The sequence below is a fragment of the Hemitrygon akajei genome, chromosome 1, assembly GCF_048418815.1.
Source record: "Hemitrygon akajei chromosome 1, sHemAka1.3, whole genome shotgun sequence".
NCBI classification, from domain to species: domain Eukaryota; kingdom Metazoa; phylum Chordata; class Chondrichthyes; order Myliobatiformes; family Dasyatidae; genus Hemitrygon; species Hemitrygon akajei.
In genome coordinates this window covers 191,829,627-191,854,876 of record NC_133124.1, presented here as the reverse complement: position 1 = coordinate 191,854,876, position 25,250 = coordinate 191,829,627, and the positions used below count along the sequence as shown (strand labels likewise).

At 46.1% G+C, this 25,250-nt stretch overlaps 1 protein-coding gene across 4 annotated transcripts in view; it reads right to left on the bottom strand.

Annotated features, from left to right (window-relative positions):
* The window catches only part of tacc1 (transforming, acidic coiled-coil containing protein 1), a 214,003-nt gene that overhangs the window by 23,179 nt on the left and 165,574 nt on the right, over positions 1–25,250 (bottom strand). For all 4 annotated transcript variants that reach the window (XM_073058043.1, XM_073058014.1, XM_073058023.1 and 1 more), the window contains 3 exons: positions 22,241–22,451; positions 9,408–9,460; positions 342–485 (listed from right to left, as the gene is read on the bottom strand). In XM_073058043.1, the coding sequence (XP_072914144.1) occupies positions 342–485; positions 9,408–9,460; positions 22,241–22,451 (408 nt within the window). The remainder of the gene's footprint in view (positions 1–341; positions 486–9,407; positions 9,461–22,240; positions 22,452–25,250) is intronic.

Sequence of the window (25,250 nt, the reverse complement as noted above, 5' to 3'; positions counted from 1 at the left end):
TGCAAGACAAACTTTTCACTGTATCTTGTACATGTGAGACTAATAAACCAATCCCAATACCGATATTTCACAGGACCAGAAATCCATTTAAATGATCAGGGCTAGTGATTCCCCTCTCCAGGGCTGGCGAGTTTAGGATTGGGGAGGAAGATTTCCCTTCGATCGTCCTCTGCTTACAGGCCACACCACACAGTGTGAAGCAGCAGATTCCTCAGCATCTGTTACCCAGCGCAGCCTCACTACCATAGGCCCGCCTGAACCCAGAAGCCTTTTGATCTGCCCCGCTGCTTATGCGAAAGCAAACAGGCTCACTGGCCAGGGGAGGAACGACGCCGGGTTACCTCTTCTCTGATTAAACTCAGCACCGCTGTCTTGTCAGCCTGGAGGTTGCTCAGCTCGTTGCCCACGGAGCCTTCCATCTCACTCAGGAGTGCCTTGAAGGACAGGATGCTCTCACTACTGCTCATCTCGGCCACCGAGGTTTGCTGAGGAGATAAAACCAGTTATTGCACTTCTTGTCCAGAATTTGGGGTTTGGTGGACCATTCTCCACCTTGACTTGCCTCTCCGGGGGATTTTGGGCTTCAGTCTCCTCCGCTTATTTACCATTCACCCTGTCCCTGCCCAGAGTCAGAGGGAGGCACGGCGCGGGAACGGAGCCGGCAGCCACCCACTCCACACCAATCAGCATCAAACACGTGGACAGCACTCTGGCTCAGTTACTATAGCAGCTGCTAACATCACCAGTGACCGGGCTCGATCCTGACCTTGGGCACCACCTGTGTGGAGTTTGCACGTTCTCCTTGACACTGCACGGGTTTTGCCGACATGCTCCATTTTCAACAGTTCCATGGCTCCATTTAATATCAGAGAGTGTACACAACCTGAAATTCTTGCTCTTCACTGACATCCACGAAAACAGAATGAAGTGTTAGAGCCCCAAAGATATTTTCCAAAAGACACGTGGGTGGGGAGGTGAATTGGCTCCTGTAAACTTTTGCTAGTGTGCAGGTGAGTGTCGATCTGGGGGTAGGAGGTGTTGATGAGAATGAAAGCTATGAGTAATGTCTGATTAGTATCAGAATCAGGTTTATTATCACTAGCATGTGTCGTGAAATTTGTTAATTTAGGGGCAGCAGTACATTGCAATATATGATAACATAGACAAGAAAGAAAACAAATAAATAAATAGAATGAGTAAATCAATTACAGGAAGTGTGTGTGTGTGTGTAAGTGAGTGTGTGGGTGAGTGAGTGTGTGTGTGTGTGAGAGTGTGTGTGAGTGAGAGTGTGGGTGAGTGTGTGTGAGAGAGAGTGTGTGTGTGTGAGTGAGTGTGTGTGTGTGTGTGAGTGAGTGTGTGTGTGTGTGTGTGTGTGTGAGAGAGAGAGTGTGTGTGTGTGTGTGAGTGAGTGTGTGGGTGAGTGAGTGTGTGTGTGTGAGAGTGTGTGTGGGTGAGTGTGTGTGTGAGTGAGTGTGTGTGTGTGAGTGAGTGAGTGAGTGAGTGAGTGAGTGAGTGAGTGAGTGAGTGAGTGAGTGAGTGAGTGAGTGAGTGAGTGAGTGAGTGAGTGAGTGTGTGAGTGAGTGAGTGAGTGAGTGAGTGAGTGAGTGAGTGAGTGAGTGAGTGAGTGAGTGAGTGAGTGAGTGAGTGTGTGTGTGTGTGTGTGTGTGTGTGTGTGTGTGTGTGTGTGTGTGTGTGTATATATATATATATAAAGTAGATTAAAATAGTGCAAAAACAAAATAATATAAATTTTAAAAGTGACGTATGTTCATGGGTTCAATGTCCATTTAGGGCAGAAGGGAAGAAGCGGTTGCTGAATTGCTGAATCAATGAGTGTGTGCCTTCAGGCCTCCGTACCTCCTCCCTGATGGTAACAGTGAGAAGAGGGCATGTCCTTGGTGGTGGGGGACCTTAATAATGGATTTCGCCTTTCTGAGGCACCACTCTTTGAAGAGATTTTGTCTATTACGGAGGCTAGTACCCAAGATGGAGCTAATTTTAAAACTTTCCGTAGTTTCTTTCTGTCTTGCCCAGTAGAACCCCAGTATAAATAAGTTGGTTTCCACGTACACGTACTTGATGGGCTGAAGGGCCTGTTTCTATTGTGTTTCACACTATGATACCCATTGCTATGGTACCACATTTTATTATCCTTACATTCCCATCAACTTCTCCAGAGTCAGCAACTCACTTACGATCTAGGGACAATTTACAGCTGCCACCAAGCCACACTTTTGGGGTGGGGGGGGGGAGGTTTTAGGGGTTGTCTGCTCTGCATTCCTCGCTAATCTCCAGGCAATGAAGAAGAATGTTCAGGAGACAATCGGGGAGAAAAATCAGGGATGTGAATACAGGTCCTGAGCCCTTTACATAAAAACAATGGATTGGATTGGAAAAGCAACACATACAAAATGCAAGAGGAACTCAACAGGTCAGGCAGTATCTATGGAAGAGAGTACTGTTGATGTTTCAGGCCAAGAGCCTTCATCGGGACTGGAGGAAAAAACTGTTTGACCATCAACAAAACAGTGAAAAGACCCAATGGGGAACTTGGGAGAAATTGTGGACGTGGCTCCTACAGGGACCAGTTAAACCGGATGGGGTGGATGTATTAAAGTGGAGTCTGGTAGGGACAAAGGAGATGGGGGTGGAGGGGATTACTGCTGGATTTTTAAAGGGGTATAGGCAGGAGGGGTGTCCAGCGGAGTATAAATACCAGCATGGTTTGGTTGGGTAAATGGTTTGCCTCCGTGTCAACTATCCTGTGTGATTCTATGTGAACAGTCTTCCAATCAAATGACACGACACTGTAACAGCACTAGCAACCTGGGTTCAATCCCGCTGCTGCGGAATTGTATGTTTTCCCGTCACCGTGTGGGTTTCCTCCGAGTGTTTTCACTTCCTCCCACATTGCAAAGATGCATGGTTTAGTAAGTTAAGCGGTCACATGGGCTCGTTAGGCCGAAGTGCCTGTTACCTTGTTGTACGGTATCTCCAAGTACCATTCTCTGTACACTATTAGGTGCAAGGGGCATCTGATAAAGTGGCCGCTGAGCGTATGTTCGTGCTTTTCTGCCCCTGTAACGCATTCACTTCAACATTCAAGTGTTGTGTGCTTACAGATGCTCTTCTGTACACCACAGTTACAACGTTTGGTTGCTTGAGTTGCTGTTGCCTTCCTGTCAGCTCAACGAGTCTAGTCATTCTCCTCTGACCAGGGAGATCAGCAGTACTCTCTTCCATAGATCTGCCTGACCTCTTGGGTTCCTCTTGCATTTTGTATGTGTTGCTTTTTCAATCCAATCTATTGTTTTTATGTAACGGGCTCAGGACCTGTATTCACATCCCTGACTTTTCTCCCCGATTGTCTCCTGAGACCACCCCATCTGGCACCAACAATCACTCTACTGTCAAAATCACTTATATCACATTTCTTCCCCGTTAAGATGTTTGGTCTAAACAACAACTGAACCGTTTGACCATGTCTGCATGCTTTTATGCATTGAGTTGCTGCCACAAGATTGGCTGATTAGGTGTACAGGTGTACCTGATCAAGTGGCTACTGAGTGTATGTCCTGGCCATATTCATTCTTTTAATGTGCATTGCCTCACAGTTTTGCAAACTAAATACATCTGCCATTGCTCTGCCCACCTCAACAACTCATCCATACTGTTCTGCCACTAAAGACCAGAGTTCCCATTCAGACCAACACAAAATTTTGTGTAACCTGCAAAATTACTAATCATGCCTCCTACATCTCACATCCTGATTGTCAATGTAGATAACCAACAGCTAGAGTCCCAGTAACTGTCCCTGCAGTACACCTCTGATCACAGACTTCCAACTGCAAAAACACCCCTCACCCATCAGCTTCTGTCTTTTATGCCAAGCCAGCCACAGATCCAATTTGATAAACTGTCTTGAATTTGGACCCTTTGTTGCTTATTAAATACCAGTATTCCTGGAAACTTCATCTACCTGCTTCTTCAGTTTGGTGGCAGACGGTACCTTTACCTGGACTGTTATTGCAATGAATTCCAAGGTTCATGAGAATGAACCCAGGAATGAAAGGGTTAACATATGAGGAGAGTTTGATGGATAGCTCTATGTCTGTACATGGAGTTTAGAAGAATGATGGAGGATCTCATCGGAATCTACCGAATATTGAAAGGACTAGATAGAGTGGATATGGACATATTGTTTCCAATTTAATGCAGTTTAATGTGGATAAATGTGAGAGTAAAGAGGTCCTTCTGCAGCTGTACAGGGCCCTGGTGAGACCACACCTGGAGTATTGTGTGCAGTTTTGGTCTCCAAATTTGAGGAAGGACATTCTTGCTATTGAGGGAGTGCAGCGTAGGTTCACAAGGTTAATTACCGGAATGGCGGGACTGTCATATGTTGAAAGATTGGAGCGACTGGGCTTGTATACACTGGAATTTAGAAGGATGAGAGGGGATCTGATTGAAACATATAAGATTATTAAGGGATTGGACACACTGGAGACTGGAAGCATGTTCCCGCTGATGGGTGAGTCCAGAACTAGAGGCCACAGTTTAAGAATAAGGGGTAGGCCATTTAGAACAGAGATGCGGAAAAACTTTTTCACCCAGAGAGTGGTGGATATGTGGAATGCTCTGCCCCAGAAGGCAGTGGAGGCCAAGTCTCTGGATACATTCAAGAGAGAGTTAGATAGAGCTCATAGATAGCGGGGTCAAGGGATATGGGGAGAGGGCACGAACAGGGTACTGATTGTGTATAATCAGCCATGATCACAGTGAATGGCGGTGCTGGCTAGAAGGGCCGAATGGCCTACTCCTGCACCGACTGTCTATTGTCTATAATAGTGGGGATGTCTAGGACCAGAGTGTACAGCCTCAGAATAGCAGGGCATTCCCTGAGAGCAGGAATTTCTTTAGCCAGAGTGTAGTGAATCTGTGGAATTCATTACAACAGATGGCTCTGGAAGCCAAGACACTGGGTTGATACTGGGCTAAAACAGAGGTTGATAATTCTTGATTAGTAATGGTATCAAAAGTTATGGGGAGAATGGGATTGAGAGGGATAATAAACCATTTTTTGATGAAATGGTAGATCAGACTTGATGGGCTGTAGGGCCTAATTCTGCTCCCGTGTCTTATGGTCTAAATTTTAAAAGGGAAATAATACAAACAATAGACAATAGGTGCAGTAGGCCATTCGGCCCTTCGAGCCAGCACCGCCATTCAATGTGATCATGGCTGATCATCCACAATCAGTACCCCATTCCTGCCCTCTCCCATATCCCTTGACTCCACTATCTTTAAGAGTGCTATCTAACTCTTTCTTGAAAGCATCCAGAGAATTGGCCTCTACTGCCTTCTGAGGCAGAGCATTTCATAGATCCACAACTCTCTGGGTGAAAAAGTTTTTCCTGAACTCCGTTCTAAATGGCCTACCCCTTATTCTTAAACTGTGGCCTCTGGTTCTGGACATTGGGAACATGTTTCCTGCGTCTATGGTCTTACGAGAATGAAACTGCAGCCACCATTTCAGGCTTTGTGCTTATTTGAACTGGAGGGCAGGTTCAGCTGAAGCTTTGCCCTGTAGCTGTCCTTGTCCAGATTAAAGCAGTTTTAAACGTAACCTTCATAATCTCATTTTGCCTAGAGTTAATCACAGGTTCATCTGTCCAGTGAAGCGCCTGTGTGAGCGGTGTTTGCAATGTCTCACAACACTGTCTCTGTCCCGCCCAATACTAGTCCTTCAATCATCATCACTGAACAATCAGACCACTGTCACTATGTGATTTGCTGGCATCAATTCTGTACTTTGGTGCCTCTACTAAAGATCAAAAGATTCCTAAATATCAATCAGTTTGTTCCAGCAACAGAATAAGGAATTAAAATTGCCTCTGGGAGGTTGCTGCGCACACATCAGCTGCCTTCGTTCTACTATTTTAGCAGTGATTCCACTTCAACATTATTGGAATTCTCCACTCAAGAGGGCATTGGAGACTTCGTCACTGCATGTAGTTCAAGAGAGACAGAGATGGATTGTTAGATCTTATGGGAATGAGGAGGTACCAGGAAGAGTGGCCATGGTTTCACTGAATGACAGGACAGGAACAATGGGCTGAATGGCCTGCAATTGTTTCACGTTTTAACGTACATTATTCACTGTGAAATGTCTGGCACGGAATTGCAAACAACACAATAGTGCCAGAGGTTGGATGTTGAAACCTTTGCTCCGTCCATCAGAACCCTTTACAAACCAGCCTGCTCCAACAAATTATAATATTCTTTCTGCTATCCATTTCAATTCGACTTGGCAAGTTTACTGGACACTGAATTAATATAGTTGGTTGATAGGCAGTTTCTTGAAACTGGAGAGGGTCCAAAGGAGGAACACAAAAATGATTCCAGGATCGAATAGCTTGTCACATGAAGAATGTTTGATGGGTCTGGGCCTGTATTCACTAGAATTCAAAAGAATGGGGTGAGGCCTCATGGAAACCTATTGAATGGTGAAAGGCCTGATAGAGTGGATATGGACATGATGTTTCCTATAGTGAGAGAGTCTAACACCAGAGGGGACAGCCTTAGAATAGAGGGGTGTTATTTTAGAATGATGATGAGGAGGAATTTCTTAAGCCAGAGGGTGGTGAATCTGTGGAATTTGTAATCACAGGCAGTTGCGGAAGCCAAGTGTATATATTTTTTTTAAGGCAGAAGTTGATAGATTCTTGATTGGTCAGGACATGAAGGGATACGGGGAGAAGGCAGGCGATTGGGACTGAGGAAAATTGGATCAGCCATGATGGAATGGCAGAGCAGACTCGATGAGTCAAATGGCCTGATTCCGCTCCTATATTTTATGGTCTTCTGGTCTTTCTCTAGTCAGATAACATTATCACTTCAAATATTAATTCAGGAATCTTGTAAATAGATTCAGTCCAAAGCTCACAATAGTTACGTTAGAATGGACTACAGTTGAATGAAGAAAGCAGACGATGAAGTAGAGGTTGCAGGTATATGAAATTTCATGAGTTATCCCTTTAGAATGGAATGTATCTACTCACTATCCTACCCAGAACCGTTACCTGTTGCACTCATGGTTATACCATCAGAAGACCAGTATCTACCGGAACTTTTGGCTAACCTATTAGAAGACAGGTGTCTGCTAGTTATTCCATCACAAGGTAGATACCACATAGCTCTCCAGTAACACAGGTGATGTTTAATGTAACTCTGATTAACACCCTCTATGTGGTCTCCACGATAGGCACTCTATGACACCCAATACTTGACCATCCCTAACCAGTGCACTGCCGTCACCAAGTTTCCATCAATTTCTGCTAATGATCTTCCCCTGGCATGAGTCCAACTTTTTCCAACGGTGGCAGCAGTATCTTTCATCAGCTTGTTGCTCAGTGGCAATTTTATCATATGTCTTTTTATCTGCACAAGTTATGAGGTCCCCTTAAAAGCAGAACTAAGTGAGCAGCTGGCTCAGGTGCTAACAGAGTTTAGCAGGGTACCCTGGCGGTTGAGAGGGAGGGGCAAGGGCAGATAAACCGAATGCTGAGTATATATTCTGTTGCTGCCTGTGACTGCTCTAGCAGAAGTGAAATGTAAGGATTCCTTTGTGGAAAAGCTGGCACAAGACCCACCACAGGGGCCTGTCAATGTTGCTGCTAACCCGTTGCAAGCTCCTTGCAGACGTTTAGATTGCAGGTTATTGCACAGGTTTAAACTGTAGGAGTTTGGAAAGAAGATAACTTATGCTGTGCAAATTATGTGTAATGAAGACTTTTTTCCCCCAAACGAGCTTGGGCCCTTTTTAAATTCAATGTGCTTAATCCAGCTGCAGACTGCCAAAGGTTGGCTAGTCAACAAACTGACCCACAGTCTTTCCTGAGAAAAATTAACATCTTCTTGAGCAAGATTCTTATTGACTGAGAGTTAAGACCACAAACAATGAGATCCCACTCACAACATTATAATATACAATTCCCATGTGAATGTATTTCTTGAATGATAACATAACATTTCTTGAATGAAAACATACAGCACAATACAGGCCCTTCGGCCCACAATGCTGTGCCGAACATGTAACTTACTTTAGAAATTACTTAGGGTTACCCATAGACCTCCATGTATCTATCCAGGAGTCTTTTAAAAGACCCTATCGCATCCGCCTCCATCACTGTCGCCAGCAGCCCATTCCACACATTCACCACTCTCTGCGTAAAAAATTTATCCCTGACATCTCCTCTGTACCTACTTCCAAGCACCTTAAAACTGTGTCTTCTCATGTTAGCCATTTCAGCCCTGGGAAAAAGCCTCTGACTATCCACATGATCAATGCCTCTCATCATCTTGTACACCTCTATCAGGTCACCTCTCATCCTCTGTCGCTCCAAGGAGAAAAGGCCGAGTTCATTCAACCTATTCTCATAAGGGATGCTCCCCAATCCAGGCAACATCCTTGTAAATCTCCTCTGCACCCTTTCTATGGCTTCCACAACCTTCCTGTGGTGAGGCGACCAGAACTGAGCACAGTACTCCAAGTGGGGCCTGACCAGGGTGCTATATAGCTGCAACATTACCTATCAGCTCTTAAACTCAATCCCACAATTGATGAAGACCAATGCAGCATATGCTTTCTTAACCACAGAGTCAACCTGCACAGCAGCTTTGAGTGTCCTATGGACTCGGACCCCAAGATCCCTCTGATCCTCCACACTGTCAAGAGTCTTACCACTAATACTATATTCTGTCATCATATTTGACCTATCAAAATGAACCACCTCACACTTATCTGGGTTGAACTCCATCTGCCACTTCTCAGCCCAGTTTTGCATCCTAACAGTGTCCCTCTGTAACCTCTGACAGCCCTCCACACTATCCACAACACCTCCAACAAATTTACTAACCCATCCCTCCACTTCCTCATCCAGGTCATTTATAAAAATCACCAAGAGTAGGGGTCCCAGAACAGATCCCTGAGGCACACCACTGGTCACCAACCTCCATGCAGCATATGACCCGTCTACAACCACTCTTTGCCTTATGTGGGAAAACTAGTTCTGGATCCACAAAGCAATATCCCCTTGGATCCCATGCCTCCTTACTTACTCAGTAAGCCTTGCATGGGGTACCTTATCAAATGCCTTGCTGAAATCCATATACACTATATCTACTGCTCTACCTTCATCAATGTGTTTAGTCACATTCTCAAAAAATTCCATCAGGCTCGTAAGGCACGACCTGCCTTTCACAAAGCTATCCTGGCTATTCCTAATCATATTATATCTCTCCAAATGTTCATAAATCCTGCCTCTCCGGATCTTCTCCATGAACTTACCAACCACTGAGGTAAGATCTTTCAAATGAAGACTTAAGACTCTTCAAGAAATACTTACTGCTGTTGAGGCATGTTGCTCCAAGTGGTCCAGTTCTTTTGGTTTATTCAAATCTAAAATTGAAGCAAAGGCTTGTGTTAGTTTGGTATATGCATTGACATAACAATTCCTGTCCAAATCTAGCCCAGTCCTACCAACACATCAACTGGTTCCAGTTTGAATGAGATGTGTCGAAGTGTCAGATATTATTTGGGGTTAACGACTGGGTGCACACTGGCAAAGGAAAGATGTACAATGCATTAGCTGTTGTGTTCCTCCAGGCGATGTGCCCAACAAGATCTTAAGGCACAAACTAACGGAGATGGGAGTAGACTCTCACATGGTGGATTGGATAGTGGACTACTTGACAGATAGACCTCAGTATGTGCGGTTGGGAGACTGTAGGTCTGACACGGTGGTCAGCAGCACAGGGGCGCCGCAGGGAACCGTACTCTCTCCGGTCCTGTTCACCCTGTACACATCAGACTTCCAATATAACTCAGAGTCCTGCCATGTGCAGAAGTTCGCTGATGACACGGCCATAGTGGGGTGTGTCAGGAATGGACAGGAGGAGGAGTATAGGAAACTGATACAGGACTTTGTGATATGGTGCAACTCAAACTACTTGTGTCTCAATATCACCAAGACCAAGGAGATGGTGGTGGACTTTAGGAGATCTAGGCCCCATATGGAGCCAGTGATCATTAATGGAGAACGTGTGGAGCAGGTTAAGACCTACAAGTATCTGGGAGTACAGTTAGACGAGAAGCTTGACTGGACTGCCAACACAGATGCCTTGTGCAGGAAGGCACAGAGTCGAATGTACTTCCCAAGAAGGTTGGCGTCATTCAATGTCTGTAGTGAGATGCTGAAGATGTTCTATAGGTCAGTTGTGGAGAGCGCCCTCTTCTTTGTGGTGGCGTGTTGGGGAGGAAGCATTAAGAAGAGGGACGCCTCACGTCTTAATAAGCTGGTAAGGAAGGCGGGCTCTGTCGTGGGCAAAGTACTGGAGAGTTTAACATCGGTAGCTGAGCGAAGGGCGCTGAGTAGGCTACGGTCAATTATGGATAACTCTGAACATCCTCTACATAGCACCATCCAGAGACAGAGAAGCAGTTTCAGTGACAGGTTACTATCGATGCAATTCACCTCAGACAGGATGAAGAGGTCAATACTCCCCAATGCCATTAGGCTTTACAATTCTACCGCCAGGACTTAAGAACTTTTTAAAAGCTATTAATGCTTTTTGAGACGGTGATTTAGATGCATATCATATTTTTTACTGAGTTAAGTATTGTATGTAATTAGTTTTGCTACAACAAGTGTATGGGACATTGGAAAAAAAAGTTGAATTTCCCCATGGGGATGAATAAAGTATCTATCTATCTATCTATCTACTCTGTGCTGAAGTGGCTATACTTCTGAGCTGGCTCTCCAGAATCTCGGCTCACAGATACACGAAGCAAAACAGCACAGAAACAGGTCCTTCAGTCCAGCTGGTCCACACCAACCAAGATACCTAACAAAGCCCACCCCATGTGCCTGCGTTTGGCCCACATCCGTTTAAACCAGTGATTCCCAACCATTTTAATGCTGTGGACCAATACCATTAAGCAAGGGGTATGTGGACCCCAGGGTGGGCTCTAAACCTTTCCTATCCACGTACCTGAAGAGGTGTATTTTATATGTTATTTTAATACTTCCCTCTGCATGAACATAGAATGTTACAACACAACACAGGCCCTTTGGCCCATGATGTTATGCCAAACTTTTAACCCATTCTAAAACCAATCTAACCATTCCCTCCTACACAGCTCTCTATCTTCCTATCATCCATGTGCTTATCTAGGGTGGAGATACGTCTCTACTAAAGGAGGTGTAAGGCACTCCTTCCCTCCGCTAGTCTGCAGGACATCCTTGGGCAAGTTGAGGCACCTGCATAGCCCCCCGATCAAGGTCGCATAAAGCCATGGGAGCAGCTGGTGGATGGTCGTATGAGCAGCTGGCGCATATCACAAGTCCTAGTTATACGACCACTGACGCCAAACCAACAGTCTTTGAAGGGTATTGATAATGGCTGGGATCACCCATCCCGTCTTTTAAAGACATTGTCCAGGAGAAGGCAATGGCAAACCACTTCTGTCGAAACATTTGCCAAGAACAATCATGGGAAGACCATGATCACCCACGTCATACAACATGGCACATAACGAACAAATGACTGAAAGTGCCTATCTAAGAGTTTCTTAAATGGCCCTAATGAAGAAGTTGCTCCTCATATCTCTTTTAATCCTTCCTCTCTCACCTTAAGCCTACACTGTCTAGTTTTCAATCCTCCTTCCCTGGGAAAAAGACTGTGTGCATTCACCCCATCTATGCTCCTCTTGATTTTGTACGCATCTATAAGTCTCCTGCACTCCAAGCAATAAATTCCTGGCGTGCCCAACCTCTCGCAGTAAAAGTTTCATCCTGAGAAGCATGTGGAGGAGGCACTCTCACCACAATCGAGAAGCACCTGGTTGAACACCAAGGTATTGTGGTCTGGAACTAGGTGGTAGTAAATAAGACTTGTGTGCTGTAGAAAGGAAGGTGATGGTCAGCATGGACAAGATGGGCTGAAGGGCCTGTTTCAATGCTGTATGAAGCTGCTGAATCCTTATTAAAAATTCACTTCAGTAGCATCCTAAAGGAGATTTGTCACCTACAGTCAGTCTGGCATCTAATGTCTCCAGTCTTTACACAGCGTTTGAGTCGGGTCGCAGTTGCCGGCGGAATGCCCAAGCAGCCACACAGACTGGCAGCTGGGAAGGCCAGAAAATACCCCTCTGTGCCTCTGTACTCTGTGGCTGGAGGTAAAACTAGTTAAAAAGCCTCAAATAAGAGAAATTCAGCAGCTGCTGGACATCCAGGCAACACACACACAAAACTCCGGAGGAACTCAGCAGGCCAGGCAGCTTCTATGGAACAAAGTACAGCCGGGGTTTCGGGCCAAGACCCTCAGCAGGACTTCCGAAAACTGAAAACTTAAAGTTAGTGGGAGAGGGGAGTAAGGCACTGCTCTGTGAGCAGGCTAATGATGGGCCAAAAGGCCTCTTTCATGTTCCAAAGAGATATGGAATTACCTGAAATATGCTTATTATGAACACTGTGAGTAATTACATAGTAAAAGTTAACATCGTCTTCTCATCTCGTTAGAGTGCTCTAATTTCCCCAAACCCTGTGGCTCTTGGAAATATTTCAGAGGTGGTGATGAGTCAATCAATTGTCTCTTAGTCTGGAGTCACCTAGAGGCCAGACTGAGAGAGGAAGAGTGACTGCCAGCCCTGGTGTTTATGAACAGTCAATGCTAATCACTCACTCGCTGCTAATTCCTTCTTAAAAATTTATTTCATTAAGTTGCATTAAATTCCCCAGTTGTTGCTGTGGCTTTTAAATGTCACGCCCTCTGAGCCGGCTCCTGAATAATTTTACAGTAATGTAACCACTTTGTGGAATACCCATTAATGTGGGTGATGAAGCCTCAAGTTCTAGTTTATTGTCATCTGACAGTTAAACGAAACAACTGTTGGTCAGAAGGAGCTACAGTAGGGGTGATTCTTGTAACACAACGTTCCTCCAGACGCCCACAAAATATTACCACAAATAAAATGGAAATCAAAGTGCCTGCAGTACACAGTACAGGAAAACAGTAAACAATACAGCAAACAGCTCGCTGTCCTAGTGACGGGACCTCGGTGGTGGCAGGGATTTCATTAGTCTCACAGTCTGAGGGAAGGAGTCTGCCAGTCCAGGTCCTGATGCTCCTGTACCTCCTTCCTAACGGTAGTGGGTGAAAGAGATTGCGGGATGGGTGGTATGGATTCTCAAGAATGCTTTGAGCCCTTTATAAGAATATAACATGAGAATAGGAACAGGAGTCGGCCATCTGGCCCGTCGAGCCTGCTCCACCATTCAATAAGATCATGGCTGATCTGGACATGGACTCATCTCCACCTACCTGGCTTTTCGCCATAACCCCTAATTCCCCTACTATGCAAAAAATTTATCCAACATTGTCTTAAGTATGCTTACTGAGGTAGCCTCTGCTTCGTTGGGCAGAGAATTCCACAGGTTCACCACTCTCTGGGAAAAGCAGTTCCTCCTCATCTCCACCTTAAATCTACTCCCCCGAATCTTGAAGCTATGTCTCTATATACCACGGTCCAAGTTAATGTCACAAATAGTGAGGAGGGACACCTCAGTGATCCTCTTAGCAGTTTTTACTGTACTCGATAGGGTCCCATGCCCTGCAGCTTTCATACCACGAAATAATGCTGCCAGAAAGGACTCTGTTAATGGTGCTCCTGCAGAAAGTCGACAGATTGGGGGCAGGGAACCTTGCATGCCTCAACGTCCTCAGAAGGTACAGAGGCTACTAAGCCTTCTTGACTAATGAGGAGGTGTTTTTAGATCACATGTTCTGAGCAAATGAAGGAATTTGCCACTCTTCACTTTCTCCACTTTGTCCACAGCAAAACCATTGACCTGCTCCTTCCAGACGTTCTGTCTTGTCCACGTTGCTTAACGATCTCATACCAAAAGGATCACTTTGTTTTTTTAACAAAGGACTGGACCGATGGGAATGCTTTGAGACACTGCAAGGGTGCGAGCGCTCACTGACCTTCATTCTATGTCTGAAGAGTTGGGGTTTGATGCAGGAAGCTTGTTTCTAGCACAAAAGCAAAACCGTTGGAAGGACTCAGCAGGCAGAGGTAACGAGATGGTTGATGTTTCCATCAAGACCCTGCGTGAAGTGTAGAGGGAAGAGAGCGGCTGTATAGGAGGGTTGAGTCAGTGGCTGATGGGTGTGAGGAAGAAACACAGGATAAAAGAGAGCTGGTGGAGACAGGCTGGGAAGAGTAGAGACAGGCACTGGTAGGGGAAGGGTGGAACTGGATGAGGGAGGTGTGTGGGGAGGGATAGGAAAGGTCAGCCAAGAGGGAAGAAACCCAAGCAGATTGGTATGTGGGTGATGGGCAAGTGGAATTGGGTAGACAAGGGCAATGAACCTGGGTAACATGGGGAAAGATGAAAGATGGAGAAGGTGAACAATGGAGGGACTGATGGGAGAGGGAAATCAGAAACTGGGAAATTCTGCTCATGCCATGGCCGTATCAGAATCAGAGTGGAGTTTATTTTCATATCAGAATCAGAGTGGAGTTTATTTTCACCGACGTTATGTCATTGCACTTTGTTACTGAGACAAAGTAACAAATTCATCTACAGTGCAAAGACATAAAAATGACTATTACTTACAAAAAGTAAGAAAGTAGTGCAAACAGAAATAGTGAGGTGGTGTTCATGGATGAGTCAGGAACCTTCTGACAGAGTGGAGTAAGTATTTTCTAGAACGAAGAGTACCTTCTCCCTCCGGTACCCTCTCCCTGATGGTAGTAAGGACACCTTAGCTGTAAGCAGGTAAACATGGGGTGGGAGTTCAGCTAGGAAATACATAGAGTGGTTTCTGCATAAACAGCCTGTAATTATGGCTTCAAGAATGAAAAGAGCCACATCACACAAGGTTGTTTATACCATGGTACTGACACCGCAGCAATGTTTTCAAATGTATTATTAAATCGGTGGAAACACCCTGCTGCCTCACTCATTGTTTGTTTGTGTAACCTCTCCCCCAATCCGCTACAGCTCACCAGGGTGACATTCGAGATCTGCTGATTACCGTAATCGCCCCACATCTCCCACAGCCCAGTGCTAACTCACGGCCATCTCTGCTAAACAGGCTGCTGTCAGTGAAGAACTTTGCCACCACAAAGAACGGCGGCCTCGTGATCCAAATGCTTCCCCCCACCCCCAGATGGTCTGCATGCAAGTTCCCGGCGCCAGTGACAAAGCAACTCCAACCGGAGCCCATGCTCCAGTACAGGAGGGAGCTGTACCCCAACAGCAGCCTCCCACCCCTAACAAAAGCAGGATATTTACCACCCTAACAGAGGAAAAGGGAACTGGATCCCTGACAACAGGCAGAGTCAGCCCCACATCAGCGATCCCATTAACCAGCTGGCAACAGCACCAGCACTCTCCAGTAGCCAAGCAGCAGAAGTGAATGCCAGCCCACATCAAAGCTAGTGGTTAAACACAGTGGTGGGTGACTGTCAGGCTGAGAGAGAGAGAGAGACCGAGATCAAATGCTAACCATCAGCCGCTCTGTGCTATTTGCTAAAAGTCAACCTGGCTTTCGTTGGGGCGACAGAGGTGGGTGTCATCACCCAGATGGAACCATCTCAGCATCATTCACACCTGGAGAGCAGCAGACAGTCAGATCTTAGCTATTAGGGTAGGAGGGAATTCACGCGATGAATGAACTCCCACGGCCTGCTGGAGGATGAGGGGGTTTAAGGCAAACTCCACTGCAGACAAGGACAATAGATGCAACAGAAAAAGCGCTGGAGGGACTTCACAGGTAGCAGCTGTAGAAGAAACCCAGTTGCCTCCCCTTCCCCCTACCCTTTTATTCTGCTTTCCTTCCCCACTTCCTTTCCAGTCCTGATGAAGGCTCTTGGCCCGAAGCAATAACTATTTATTCCTCTCCACAGATGCTACCTGACCTGCTGAGATCCTCCAGCATGTTGCTTGCTGCTCAGGATTTCCAGCATCTGTACAATGTCCTGTGTTTATGAGCTGAAATACTGGTACAGTAGCATAGTGGCTAGTAAACGGTTTACAGCGCCAGCAACCCAGGTTCAATTCCCACCACGGTTAGTAATGACTTTGTGTGTACTCGCCGTGTCCGCGTGGGTTTCCTCCAGTTGCTCTGGCTTCCTCCCACATTCTAAACTTGTATGGGTCAGTAAGTTAATTGGTCGCGTGGGTGTCATTGGGCAGTGAAGGGTCAGAATGGCCTTTTACCGTGCCGCATCTTTCAAAAAATAAATAAAATCGTCAGTCAACATTTTGTGTTCAGACCCTTCATCAGGACTGGAAAGAGAGGGGAGACAGCCAGTGGAAAAAGGTGGAGCCAGAGCTGGTGGTAGGTGGATGCAGGTGAGGGGGGGAGAGAGCGGTGTGACACCAGAAGCTCACAGGATGACACTCGGAAGCCAAAGAAGGAAGAAGATGATGGGGTGTGATAGGAGAGGACAACAGAGCAGGGAATGAATGGAGGGAGGTAGGAATGGGAACCAGCCTCTCCAGTATTCAGGGCACCTTCAAAAGGCGATGCCTCAAAAAGGCGGCATCCATCGTTAAGGACCCCATTACCCAGGCCATGGAATTGGAGACCACCAAGTTTACAAGATTTTGGAAAGTGTCTCATGTAACGTGGGACCAGGAAAGTTGAGTGGTGCAGAGATGAGCTGCGATCTTATTGAATGGTGAAGTAAGGCCTACTCTGCTTCCATTACTTGCAAAAGCTTTAGCCTATTAACAGTCTGAGCCAATACTCTGTCAGAGCACAGACACAATCAGCTACAGATTCATGTTGCCCTAGCAACCGTGCACCTTCAACACCAACACTCAACAACATTTCCATTATAATTTACCACCAATACATTAAAACACTCCAAGGAACTTCACAAACAAGAGAAAATCTGCAGATGTTGGAAATCCGAGCAACACACACAAATTGCTGGAGGAACTCAGCAGGCCAGGCAGTATCAATGGAACATTGACTGTACTGTTTTCCCATTGATGCCTGGCCTTCTGAGTTCCTCCAGCAATTTGGGTGTTCTCCAAGCAGCTTCATGACAGACTTATTAAACCATCACTGACACTGAACTGTTTAAAATGACCGGAAAACAAAATACGGCAGAGGCAGAAATCTGAAACAAAAATGATGCAAGCACTCAGCAGGTCAGGCAGCATCCACAGAGAGAAAGAACAGGGCTAATGTTTGGGTCGCCACGGCAGCGTAGCAGGTAGCACAACGCAATTTCAGCTCAGGGTGTCAAGAGTTAAGATTCCAGCACTGGCTGTAAGGGATCTCTGTACATCTTCCCCATGGATGCGTGGGTTTTCCCTGGGTGCTCTGGTCTTCTCCTACAGTCCAAAGACGTATCGCGTAGGTTAACTGGTCATTATTAATTGTCCCGTGATTAGGTTAGGAGTAATCAGGGTTGTCAGGGAATGCTGGGCCAGAGGGCCAACTCCACGCTGTATTTCTAAATAAATTTTGTCTATTCCAGGTGGTGTTTGGGCAGGTTACCGAATACTGGGTCAAAATGGTCGTCTAAAAGAGATCAATGAGACTACAGTAATGAGGTAGAGATTTAGGAAGAGACTTGCAATTCTTTGAGCTGACAACAAAAATCCTGCATTAATACAGCATCAGAAACATCCCCAGAAGCTTCTTGAATCCCTCCTGAAAAAAGTACTTTGAGGTGACCAACTATAGCAAATTTGATGGGAAATGGAAACGAAAGCAAGAGAAAAGTTGACACTGCAAATCTGAAACAAGAGCTCCAAACAAGTTCCGACAAGGTCGACAGCCCGAAACATTAACTCTTGATCTCTCTCCACAGACCTGTAGAGTGTCTCCAGTTCTTCCAGTTTCTGTTAGGGACCAGGGCCCAAGAGGCCACAGACCAGCAGAGGCAAACAAGCCACAACCGGAGTTGACAAGAGGCCAGATTTGGAGGACTGCAGAGATTTTGGATGGGAAACAGGATGGAGGGGGTGAGTGTGGAGATGAGTGTTTGAAAAGATAAAAGAAATTATTTGAATTCTTACCAGCAACAGCTCAGCTTTTTGTAGTGAACAGGGTTTAGAGCTGAAACCACAACAATTCCCCTCCACCTACAGACGCTGCTCAATCCACTTTGCATAGAACTGTGAGATTATAGTCATATGTCTCAGAACTCTTCCGCCATGAAGATAGCTTTATCACCTACCTGCCTATCATGGAGTTAGCTGTAAACTCCATTCTGCCCGGTACTCCGTAGGCCGTGGCTGATGAAGGAAGTAAAGGGCAGTATAAAAATAAAAGAGAAGAAGTATAACATAGCAAAGATGAGCAGGAAACTGGAGGACTGGAAAGCTTTTAAAGAGCAACAGAAGATAACAAAAAAGGCAATACGCCAAGAAAAAATGAGGTACGAAGGTAAACTAGCCAAGAATATAAAGGAGGATAGTAAAAGCTTCTTTAGGTATGTGAATAACAAAAAAATAGTTAAGACCAAAATTGGGCCATTGAAGACAGAAACGGGTGAATTTATTATGGGGAACAAGGAAATGGCAGATGAGTTGAACAGGTACTTCACTAGGGAAGACACAAAAAATCTCCCAGATGTAATAGTGGCCAAAGGAACTAGGGTAAAGGATGAACTGAAGGAAATTTATATTAGGCAAGAAACGGTGTTGGATAGACTGTTGAGTCTGAAGGCTGAGAAGTCCCCGGGACCTGATGGTCTGCATCCCAGGGTACTTAAAGAGGTGGCTCTAGAAATCGTGGATGCATTGGTAATCATTTTCCAATGTTCTATAGATTCAGGAACAGTTCCTGCTGATTGGAGGGTGGCTAATGTTGTCCCACTTTTCAAGAAAGGAGGGAAAGAGAAAACAGGGAATTATAGACCGGTTAGCCTGACGTCAGTGGTGAGAAAGATGCTGGAGTCAATTATAAAAGAGGAAATTACAACACATTTGGATAGCAGTAGAAGGATCAGTCCGAGTCAGCATGGATTTATGAAGGGAAAATCATGCTTGACTAATCTTCTGGAGTTTTTTGAGGATGTAACTATGAAAACGGACAAGGGAGAGCCAGTGGATGTAGTGTATCTGGACTTCCAGAAAGCTTTTGATAAAGTCCCACATAGGAGATTACTGGGCAAAATTAGGGCACATGGTATTGGGGGCAGAGTACTGACATGGATTGAAAATTGGCTGGCTGACAGGAAACAAAGAGTAGTGATTAACGGGTCCCTTTCGGAATGGCAGGCTGTGATCAGTGGGGTACCGCAAGGTTCGGTGCTGGGACTGCAGCTGTTTACAATATACATTAATGATTTAGATGAAGGGATTAAAAGTAACATTAGCAAATTTGCCGATGACACAAAGCTGGGTGGCAGTGTGAAATGTCAGGAGGATGTTATGAGAATGCAGGGTGACTTGGACAGGTTGGGTGAGTGGGCAAATGTATGGCAGATGCAGTTTAATGTGGATAAATGTGAGGTTATCCACTTTGGTGGCAAGAACAGGAAGGCAGATTACTATCTAAATGGAGTCAAGTTAGGAAAAGGGAAAGTACAACAAGATCTAGGTGTTCTTGTACATCAGTCAATAAAAGCAAGCATGCAGGTACAGCAAGCAGTGAAGAAAGCTAATGGCATGCTGGCTTTTATAACAAGAGGAATTGAGTATAGGAGTAAAGAGGTCCTTCTGCAGCTGTACAGGGCCCTGTTGAGACCACACCTGGAGTATTGTGTGCAGTTTTGGTCTCCAAATTTGAGGAAGGACATTCTTGCTATTGAGGGAGTGCAGCGTAGGTTCACAAGGTTAATTCCCGGAATGGCGGGACTGTCATATGTTGAAAGATTGGAGCGACTGGGCTTGTATACACTGGAATTTAGAAGGATGAGAGGGGATCTGATTGAAACATATAAGATTATTAAGGGATTGGACACACTGGAGGCAGGAAGCATGTTCCCGCTGATGGGTGAGTCCAGAACTAGAGGCCACAGTTTAAGAATAAGGGGTAGGCCATTTAGAACAGAGATGCGGAAAAACTTTTTCACCCAGAAAGTGGTGGATATGTAGAATGCTCTGCCCCAGAAGGCAGTGGAGGCCAAGTCTCTGGATGCATTCAAGAGAGAGTTAGATAGAGCTCTTATAGATAGCGGGGTCAAGGAATATGGGGAGAGGGCAGGAACGGGGTACTGATTGTGTATGATCAGCCATGATCACAGTGAATGGCGGTGCTGGCTAGAAGGGCCGAATGGCCTACTCCTGCACCTACTGTCTATTGTCCGGCAGGGACACATCACTCCTGAGATGCTAACATTTGAAGAAAATGACAACACAAAGTACCAAATAGGGAAAATACTGAAAGCAGCCAGTAGAGTTACAGTGTTAAGAGTTCTACAGCATGGCAACATGCCCGTGCTGACCAAGTTGTCCAAGTAGATTAGCTTCATTTTCCTGCACTTGACTATATTCGTCTAAACTTTTCCTTTCCATCAAAATCCTAAAAAAAACTTACAAAATGCTATGGATCTGGCCCAGTAAAGCCCTTCCCACCACTGAGCACATCTACACAAAACGCTGTCACAGGAAAGCATCAGGGACCCCCACCACCCAGGATGAGCTCTCTTCTCACTGCCGCCATCAGGAACAGCAGCCTCAGAATTCAAACCACCAGGTTCAGGAACAGTTAATACCCCTCAACCTTCAGGCTCTTGAACCAAAGGGGATAACTTCACTTGCCCCGTCATTAAAATGTTTCTACTACCCATGAACTCTCTTTCAAGGAATCTTCATCTCATATTCTCAATATTTATTGCTTATTTACTTATTATTATTCTTTCTGTCTTTGCATTTTCAGTTTGTTGTCTTTTGCACATCGGTTGACGCAGTCTTCCATTGATTCTGTTATGGTTATTATTCTATGGAGTTATTGAATATACCCGCAAGACAATGAATCTCATGGTCTTATATGGTGACGTATCTGTACTCTGATAATAAATTTACTTTGAATGTTGATCTTTGAAGTACTTGCAGTGACTGAAATTCGTTTATTTCATGTGAATTTTGCTTCCAAGCCAGGGAAAGCATGAGTGAAATGGATGCCCCGGTTTTCAGAACAGGCTACTCTGCTATTGGCGAGAGAATCTGATTTCCCACTGCCTTGGGGTCGACTCCTGCCTAAAACAGGGAGGTCAGATGCCTGATGATCTCTGTCAATCCAGTCAGCCAAAGGTCCCTGTGATTACTGATCGTTTGCATCAAGGTCAGCTGCACCAGTTCAAGTGGAACAGGGACGCAAGAAGCTGCAGACGGTATCAACTCAGCCAAGCACATCATGGGCATGTCCCTCCCCATTATTGGAAGTATCCTCATGAGGCAACGCTCCATGAAGGCAACCTCCACCCTCCGAGATCCCCACTATCTGGGCCATACCCCAGTTTAGCCTCAACTTGTCAGGAGGTACAGAAGCCCCACACTACCCATTTCAAGAACAACTACTTCCTTTCAACCAATTGGCTCTTGAACCAACTGGGACAACCCTAATCACGAGAGTTTTGCAAACACTACGACCACTTTGCACTAAAATAGATCTGTTTATTTGTTCTAATTGTGTTCTATCTTGCATAATTTTGCATACTTTATATTAAACTAATGTTTTTTTGTGAGTGCTGTGCGTATCTACCGCCACATGGCTGTGGTGCTGCTGCACTGTGTTTTACGCCTTGTTGCTTGCTTTGTGGCTGCCTGTAAGCAGGTGAATCTCGAGGTCGTATAATTTACACATACTTTGAAAATAAATGTACTTTGAACTTTGCAAGTTAAGTTTTTCATTACTCCCGTGCATGTGACGACAATCTCAACTTGGAATTTGATGAAGGCAGTGGAACTGTTGACAAAAAGCCCAATGATCAGCTCCAAACCATTTAGAATGGCAACCCTGAAGGGAGGGGTTAAGACACTGAACTAGCAGAAGACTCACTTGGGAAGGTGAGATACTTTGCGGTACTCCTGCCAAGTTTCCAGTCTCAGGTTCCCCTCAAAGGCTGTGCATGGCCCAACCCTTCCCTTCAGACCCGGGAGCTGGGCATCAGCGATGGCTGAGCTGAGTCGTCAGAGCAGAGCCCCGACAATCAGGCAGGCAGCCCAACCTGACCTCCATGACCTCGCACGGGGTGCCTTACCTTCCTCGGGGGCCGCGGGCTCCGGTTTTACAGTGTTGGCCGGGAGACTGGAGCATTCAAAGTACTCGGCGTCCTCCTCCACCTCGGCCTTGCCCTCTGTGCCACCGTGCTTCTGGCCCACCGATGTGGAGGCCAGCTTCTCCTCATCGGTGGCGTGGCCCTCCCTTTGGGCCATATCCCCAATGCAGGATGCTTCGAGGGGCTCACCATCCTGAAACGTCGACAAGAGGGCTGTGTTACTCAACGTCCACGGTCGCTCAACAGCCCAGAGGAAAGGCATTGACTCTCGCACGTCACCCAGACCCTACAATTCACCCTTCAATGACTCTGATTTATTTTGTTTCCTTCTCAAAGCAGAACTCTCGATAGGGGAAATGAACGTAGAGAAGGCTGGAGTATCTAGACAACCACACAGCTGCAAGCAAGAGGGAATGAAGCCTGTCCCCTCCATTTTGTAATGTCATGGCTGCTCTGAACGCTCATCCAAAAACACAAGCTGCTGCAGGAAGATTCCGGAAACCCGGAGCAAAAGACAAGATGCTGGAGGAACTCAGCAGGTCAGGCAGCTTCTGTGGAGGGAAATAAACAGTCAACGCTTTGGGCCGAGACCTGTCATCTATTCTCCAACACTGACTCTCCATTTCCTTCCAAAATGCTGCCTCCCCTCAGCTTTGCTTCAGCATTTTGTTTTTGTTTTTGTTTTTGGTTGCTGGAGGCTGAGGCAGCAGCTGTGGAAGCAGAGAGATCGCTCTGAATCTGAGACATCCCCTCTTCTCATTACTACCATCAGGGAGGAGGGGGCAGGAGCCTGAAGACCCACACTTCACGCTATAGGAACAGCTTCTTCCCATCGGCCATTAGATTTCTGAACAATCCGTGAACACTACCTCATATTCCTCTTTTGCACTGTTTAACCTTTTATTGCTCATGCCGTATGATGCGGGTGGGCACGGTTTTTCTGTGATCAAGAATGCTCTTGCCAATTTTTACTACAGAAGTGGTTTGCCATTGTCTTCTTCTGGGCAGTGCCCTTACAGGACAGGTGACCCCGGCCATTATCAATACACTTCAGAGATTGTCTGCCTGGCGCTGGTGGTCGCATAACCAGGACTTATCCACCCTGCAACCCATTTTTTAAATTATAATTTGCTATATATGTGTTGGTCCGAGGCCAAGTGGTTAAGGCGTCGGTCTAGTGATCTGAAGGTCACTAGTTCAAGTCTCAGCTAAGGCAGCGTGTTGTGTCCTTGAGCAAGGCACTTAACCACACGTTGCTCTGCGACGACACCATGCCAAGCTGTATCGGCCCTTGCCCTTCCCTTGGACAACATCGGTGGCGTGGAGAGGGGAAGGCTTGGGCAACTGCCGGTCTCCCATATAACCCTGCCCAGGCCTGCGCCCTGGAGACTTTCCAAGGTGCAAATCCATGGTCTCTCGAGACTAATGAATGCCTATTCCTCACAAAGCAACAAATTTCATGACTTGCATTACTGACAATAAACCAGATTCAGATTCCGACGTTTCAGCTTGAGACCCTCCGTCAGAGCTGTACGCCGTCACCAACCTCTTGCTCTCTGCTTATTCCTGCGTTAACCAAGAACCCCACCACCCTCTGGAGGTTCTAAAAATTCATACTCATCAGAGAGAAAATACATTGCCTCATTTCCACCTTAAGTGGGCACACCGTTAATCTGAAACTGTGAAATACTTTGCAAGTCAGGCAGTATCTGCAGAGGAAGAAACTGTTAAATGTCCCTTCATTCACTCACTTGCCCTCTCTGCAGATACCACCTGAATAGTTCCAGTAGTCTGTTTATGTTTTGTTTCTGTTTGCTTCTCGCAAACAGCAGCAAAAAGAAACTTATTTTCTAGAAACTTCTGCTTGCCAAATTCTTTGAGCTGAATGCAAGCAGCAGGCGCTTTTATCTGCCTGAATAGTCAGGAAGTGGTCTTTTTGTTTGGAGATGGGTCTATGATGAAGATAGAGCTGACCTGATTAGTCTGTGTAGTCCTCAGTGAGGATCAAAGGGAAGGGGGAGGGGGGCGGTGGTATTATGGTCAAAGCACTGACAAAGGCTGCCTTTCTTTGTCAGAGACGACCAAATCAACTTACCTTGAATGACGTTACTCTGCATCAGCCCAGTCTCCAGGCCTTCGTTATACAAAACCAAAACCATGCAGATAGCTGCTTTTAATCGCTCAAAGGATGTGGGATGCCTCTGACAAGGCCACTGTTTGTTGCTCAGCCCCAGCGGCACCCTAACGGTGGCGGTGAGCTGCCTCCTTGGACCTCTGCCACTCGTGCTCGCCGAGCTTTTGCAGAGTGCAGTTTAGGATTCTATCAAGCAATCTGCTGGAGGAACTCAGAGGGTCCAGCAGCATCTGCGGGGGAGGAAGGAACTGTCAGCACCTCAGGTCAAAACCCTGCATCGGCTCTGAGTCCTGATCCAGGGTTCCAACCCGAGATGTTTATTTAGAGATACAGCGTGGACCAGGCCCTTCCGGTCCAACGAACTGCAACACCCAGCAACCCACATGTTTAACCCTAGCCTAATCACAGGGCAATTTACAGTGACCCATTAACCTACTGACTGCCTCGTCTGTGGGAGGAAACTGGAGCACCCGGAAGAAACTCACGCAGTCACAGGGAGAACATACAAACGTCTTCCAGATGGCGTCGGAATTGAACTCTGAACTCTGGCACCCCGAGCAGTGGTTGCGTCGCGCTAACCATTACGCTACCATGTTGACAAGCCCTTTCTCACCAGATGCTGCCTGACCCGCTGAATCCCTCCAGGGGATTACTTGCTGCTCCAGTCTGCGGCCTCTAAAACCATAAGACATAGGAGCAGAATCGTGGCTTATTTATCACCCCTCTCAACCCCATAATCCCGCCTTCTCCCCTTTGACACCCTTACTAATCCAGAACCTATCAACCTCCAGTTTAAATATACCCAATGACTTGGCCTTCACAACTGTCTGTGGCAATGAATTTCACAGATTCACCACT